Source organism: Camellia sinensis, chromosome 14 (genome assembly GCF_055761805.1).
Source record: "Camellia sinensis isolate YWXY chromosome 14, ASM5576180v1, whole genome shotgun sequence".
NCBI lineage: Eukaryota > Viridiplantae > Streptophyta > Magnoliopsida > Ericales > Theaceae > Camellia > Camellia sinensis.
The window spans coordinates 46,015,799-46,021,798 of NC_138974.1; the positions used below are offsets into that span (position 1 = coordinate 46,015,799).

Consider the following 6,000-nt stretch of genomic DNA (forward strand, 5'->3'; position numbering starts at 1 on the left):
GTTAGGTTCGCGGGCTTATCACGAGTCTCATTTTGATAATCTGAACCGTTGAATGTGCAGAGCTCATCACGTACTTCATCCTTTTAAAAAATCATGTTGATCGGATATTAATAGCCCTTTGATAAAATCATATTTTTATTAATGGTAAATAAGATTTTAAAAATAAATTGTCAATAAAAATGTATTTTGATCAAAAAACTATTTATATCCAATCAATGTAATTTTTTACAAGAGTAAAGTACTCAACGAACTCTATACATTGAACATTCAGATTATTGAAATGACGCCTATAATGGGCCCTACGAGTTTAACAGTACCGTAATTCACAAAGTAAACTGGAAACAATAATTTCCCTTAAATATAAAAGACTTATTACTAAAATTATTAATTTTGTTTGATTTTGAATTTTTAAAAATATTTTTTAACTTTTAAATCAATATTTTTTTTATTAATAGTAAACTAGTGTTTCACCCGTGCTATACACAGTTTGTTTTTATAATTATATATTTTGATAGTAATGAGGAAATTTTGATCAAATCTCTCAAAAGACATGTTGATTGGAAAAAATTAATAAATACTGATGAGAGGATTTTGACCAAATCTTTCAAAAGGTATGTAGATTGAAATTGAAAAAAGTTAATAAACGTTGAGATTTAAAAAAAAAAAATCAAAAATTTAGAAGATTTTGACCAAATCTCTCAAAAGGCATGTGGATTGAAAAAAGTTAATAAAATAATAACTTTTTTGAAAATCAATTATTTAATCTTTATCTTTGTTTGTAGGCCACAAAATTAATCTTTACAAATTATTTATCAATTTTTATATGTTTATTTATCTATAAGTCATGAAATTATTATTTTTTAAGTAATTTTTTTAATTTTTTTAATTTATCTATAGGTTATGAAATAAATTTCCATAAATTATTTATAAATTTTTATATGTTTATCTATAATGAAATTAATTAAAGTACGAAATGAAGGAAAAAAAAGGAGTAATTTCGTTTTTTTTTTTAAAATCAATTATTTAATTTTTATCTTTATTTGTAGCCATGAAATTAATTTTTATAAGTTATTTATCAACTTTTATTTGTTTATTTATGGGAAGAAATTTTAAATTATCTATAAGTTATGAAATTAATTTTTTATCTTTATCTATAGACTATAAAATTAATTTTCAATTTTTATATGTTTATCTATATAGAGGAATTTTGAAATTCAAATCTTTATTCATAAGTAATAAATTTAATTTTAATTTTAATTAATCAAACAAATAGAAAATGAAGAAAAATAGAAAATGTGAAAGACAATCAAAGAAGGTTTCTACGTAGGAAAGAGAGAGTTTTAAAATTATGAGAATTTAAAAAAATATATTTAGAAGCTTTTAACAAAGTAATTACATTTGGTTATATATATAGTAAATATAGATAGATAGATAGATAGATAGATATAGATATTTATATTTGTATTAGATTTTTTTAATATATAAATTATTTTTTGTAGATTTTTTATAAAAATAATTTAATAATCTCATCACTAAAACTCAGTGTATGAGAGAAGTTGAAAATGGTGTAGTCGTAGGTATGAGAGAAGTTAGGGTCCGTTTGGGAAGATAGTTTGTAGCTAAAGTAGTCACAAAAGACAAAATAGGTTATTTTAACCACAACAAACAAAATATCACATCTAACTCATAATCATTGCACTCTTCTCTCACAAAAAAGTCAAAAAAGCTAAAAAGTCAAAAAACTCTTCCCAAACCAAGTTTTTTAGCTTAGGTTAAAATAGCCAAAAAAATCAAAAAGTCAAAAAGCCAACCCACTTCCCAAACCAACCCCCAAAAAGACTTGTGAGTTAGGAAAAGTTAATAAATGCTAAGATTTTTTTTTATTATTTTTCAATCAAAAACTTAAAAAATTAAAATTGTGATATTGAAACACTCACAAACCTTGTGAGTTAGAAACCATTTTTTCATATATAATAGATAAATAGATAGCCAAAAATGGGAAATTTCAAATAAAATTTTCATAAAAATACAAAAATAAATGTAATTTACCCAAACTTTTAATGCCCACTATTTGTCACCTTTTACCCCAACCCTAACATTCCCCAACACTACAAATTAGCCCCCCTCTTTCCCTCTCTTCTCTCTCTCTCTCTCTCTCTCCATAGTTCAAACTCCATGAAACCTTACTAGTTCAGTTTTCCCCAAAACAGAGTTGCACAGAGACATGGGAAAGTACATGAGGAAAGCTAAAATCACCGGTGACATAGCAGTAATGGAGTTAGTCTCTCAGTCCTCTCTCGGCGTTCGAACTCGCGCCAAGTCTCTCGCTTTGCAGAGACTCCAATCAACCACCACCACACCACCACCACTACCACCGCCTCCGAACCCTGAATCATCTTACCTTCAGCTTCGAAGTCGGAGGCTTGAAAAGGTTCCTCCGTCTCTCAACGACCCTAAGAGACGACAATCTACTCCGAAACATGAAATTTCTAACCCTAACCCTAGTTCGAGGTTGAGGTCGATTAACTCCGGGTCTGTTGGGTCGGTCTCAATTAGCTGTTCCAAGGATGAGGAAGGGTTTATTCGTGAATTTACAACTAGGGCAACCAAAGAAGATGATACAGAGGACTACAATGATTTGAATGTTGAGCCTTCGTTTGGAGAGAACAATCTCGACTTTGAAGGCAGAGAGAGGTATATTTGCTTCCTTTATGTCCATATATACACACAAACACACAGCTTTCTGTATTTTGCTCTGTTTTCATATTTTCTTTCTTTCTTTCTTTTTTTTCTTTTTCTTTTTTAGGGTTCCTTAGTTTCTTGGGTTGGGGGGAGGGGAAAGCTATAACCCTCTGTTTGGTTCTCGGGAAAGAGTGGGTAAGGGAAAGGAAATAAAAAAGAGAGAGCTAGTTTTGTTGAAATTTCCCCCCTTCCTTCCCCTGTTTTTATTTTTATTTTTTTATTATTTATAATTGTTTTAAATTTATTCGATTTTTCTGAAATACATTCTGCCTTTTGGGGTTTCATTTTTGTTGCTTTTGTGCCAAAGAGTTCTTTCTTTCCCTTTTTCCTTTTCTTTTTTTGCACTGGTCATGTGGGTACCATTTTTATATGTATAATAATAAAAAGCAAAAATCATATTGGGATTTTATGTATGGAAATGTTGAGCTATATTTTCTCTCCTAATCATGTTTGGTGAATGCATAGAAGTTATCACTTTTTCTTTTTTTTCTTTCTCTTTTGCTAGGTTTACGAGTTCAAGTTCTAGTGTTTGATTTAGTTGTTATTTGTATTTTGTAGTTTCATTCTTGCGATTTGTGATTGCATAAGTCATTTGTGTGTGTGTGTGTGTGTGTGTGTGTGTGTGTGTGTTTTCTTTCTTTATCTGTTTCAACATATACTAAAAAGAAAATGCAATATACATAAATGGATTTCTTTTTCTTTCTTATTTTATGTTTGGCCTTCTTGTACTCTCTCTGCCGTCTTTATGTGATTTGATACTGGTTTCTGAGCCTTAATTTCAGCAGAGCATTAATAAAGTGGGTTGTTGATCTTTTCTGACCTTACCCAAAAAAAGAAAGGAAAGAGTTATCTTTTTTTTTGATTTGATCATAAAAGAGATGATCTTTGTGACTCATGAGAGGCTCTTTTGATGAAATAAAAATTACTGTTTCTGCTGGGGTGGGTAGAGTTATGTATGATGCTAGTTGTTTTCAATAAACTGCTATTTTCTCAATGGTACCATGAAAAGAAATGAAAAATGTTTATTTTTTATAAAACTAGAATTTATTTATTTATTTTTATTTTAGAAATTTGTTCTGGACTTTTTGATCCCTCAACAACAGTCATTTTCAGAATAAACTGAAGTGTGAGCATTCTCCTTGAAACCAGCTCAAAATAGTTGTAAAAAAAAATTTCAGGTAATTTTGAGAGAAAAAACTGATTTGATGTTTGTTGTTATGAATTCATCTGACTAAGGGCATCTTCAATGGTGCATCAAAATTTGTACTAAATTTGTGTAAAAGATTCCTTTAATATCAAGTGTTCCATCAAGCGCGGAGGGCTTTGTGATTTTATCAAACCACCGGTCGACCAGGCAGACGACTGGCCGGTTGACTGGATAGTGTAATTTTTTCACATTTTTTTGCCTTTAGGTGGTCATCCGGGCAGACGACCGGCCAGTGTAATTTTTTTCATAAACTTTTTCCTTGAAGTGGTCATCTAGGAAGACATCCGGGGGACATTCAGTGGTAAAAGTCCAACGGCAATGAATAGTGATATGATGAAAGGCACATTCATCCTCAGTTTGATGAAAGAAAAGTGAAATCCTTGATTTGATGAACCATTGGAGAAGCAAAAAGTCACTGCAAAAAATGATTTTTTTTCATCAAATTTAAATTTGACGATGTGATAAACCATTGGAGATGGTCTAAGATATAGCATATATCAAAGCCCTCCCTGGATAAGTGCTATACTATCTCACAACTTTAATTTCGTTCCCCCACTTATTTAAAAAACCCAATTGCCTCTCTACTTTATTTCCTAAAATATTGTTCATCTGGGTAGCTGAGAAACTAGGTCTTACATTTGGATGATTTAAGTGCAATTATCAGTGATTTATGCGTTGGGAATGAAAAATTTAATTAGCTGTTTAGGATTATCATGGAAGCATCTGAAAAAGCTGTGCAATAATATTTTTATTTTTATAAAAAAGATTTAAATATCAGACTAAGCTTATTTGATCATGTTACAACATGTGCATCTTAGAAATTGTTTTGTAGTTTCACGGCTTTTTTTGGCTGTTCTGATGATCAATATTTATATAATTTCATATTTTATTAGTACTGCATTTTTAAACAGGAGCACTAGGGAAAGCACACCCTGCAGCTTGATAAGGGAGTTGGACAGCGCTGGGACCCCCGGTTCTACAACAAGGCGGACGGCTTCAACTCGAAGAATTCAAAATGCCATGCAAAGAATCATCCCAACAACACATGAGATAGAGGAGTTCTTTGCCTCTGCAGAACAGCGGCAACAGAGACATTTTACTGAGAAGTATAGTTTTTCAATTTCAACCAGATTACACTAAGAATTACCATGTCTTCAATTTGCTAATGAAGCCCGTTTTGTTTTCTTTTCATGTGGTACTTTTCCAGGTACAACTTCGACGTTGTGAATGATTTGCCCCTTCCGGGACGCTTCGAATGGGTGAGAGTAAATCACTAGGCAGGACACAGATCCGTACAGCGAGGATTCTGAAGGTTAAGTAGCTGGGTTAGTAGGGGTGGTTCATTTCTACCACCTCATCTCGTTCAATGTAGAAGAAAAGAAGAAGAAAAAAAGCTAAAAGAAAAACAGAGCTGCGAAAGATGTGTAACATAACGGAGCCAATGAATTACATTACTAACCAAGTCCAAGTAGGAAAAGAATGTGGGAAAGAAAAGAAAAAAACATGTAGTTTTAGGATCTTTATGATGGTTAAGTGAACCATTGTAATATGGCGGGGGGCATATATAAAATTTGTCGGATCTTTTCAGGTTGTCTTCTTTGCTTGCTGTTTATGTATTTTTTGTCTATACTCTGCTAGGGACTCAGGTGAACAATGAATGCTCTCTCTGGTAGTAGTAAATTGTCCATCTTTTTTGCTTACAATTGTCTTTTTGTCTTGGTTTTATTGATGTCCTGCAATTTCTTTCTCCCTATGAAATGTATAACCCCTGCACTTCCAATTGAAGTATTGATGGTGATGTTTCTCAGTATATAAATCTAGGGTAAGATTGTTTTCTGCATTGTTTTGGCCTGTTGTGTGAAGTGGTGACAGCAATAATGGTGGTGGTGGAGGTGGAGGTGGAGGTGGAGGTGGTGGTGGTGGTGGTGGTGGTGGTGGTGGTGGTGATGGTGGTTGGTTTATTTCTGTTGTGGCGTGGGACTTTTTATTTGGTTGGTTAGATTGTGTTTTGGTTTATTTGGTTGGTTTACTCTTTTTCTTTTTTTCTGTTT

At 32.0% G+C, this 6,000-nt stretch overlaps 1 protein-coding gene across 2 annotated transcripts; it reads left to right on the forward strand.

Annotated features, from left to right (window-relative positions):
- Positions 1-2,047: 2,047 nt before the first annotated feature.
- Positions 2,048-5,652, forward strand: ICK6 (inhibitor/interactor with cyclin-dependent kinase). 2 transcript variants are annotated; one of them, XM_028270343.2, is made up of 3 exons: positions 2,048-2,694; positions 4,861-5,055; positions 5,157-5,652. In XM_028270343.2, the coding sequence occupies exons 1-3, from the start codon at positions 2,225-2,227 to the stop codon at positions 5,224-5,226; spliced, it is 735 nt and encodes a 244-aa protein (XP_028126144.2). In that variant the 5' UTR covers positions 2,048-2,224; the 3' UTR covers positions 5,227-5,652. The 2 variants fall into 2 exon arrangements, with proteins under 2 accessions (XP_028126144.2, XP_028126143.2); XM_028270342.2 differs by having other exon boundaries at positions 2,091-2,694; positions 4,843-5,055.
- Positions 5,653-6,000: the final 348 nt, after the last annotated feature.

Coding starts and splice junctions, on each gene's coding strand:
- ICK6 (XM_028270342.2), top strand. CDS start 2,225: ATGGGAAAGTACATGAGGAAAGCTAAAATCACCGGTGACATAGCAGTA. Junction 2,695..4,842: donor GACTTTGAAGGCAGAGAGAG/GTATATTTGCTT, acceptor ATATTTTATTAG/TACTGCATTTTTAAACAGGA. Junction 5,056..5,156: donor CAGAGACATTTTACTGAGAA/GTATAGTTTTTC, acceptor GTACTTTTCCAG/GTACAACTTCGACGTTGTGA.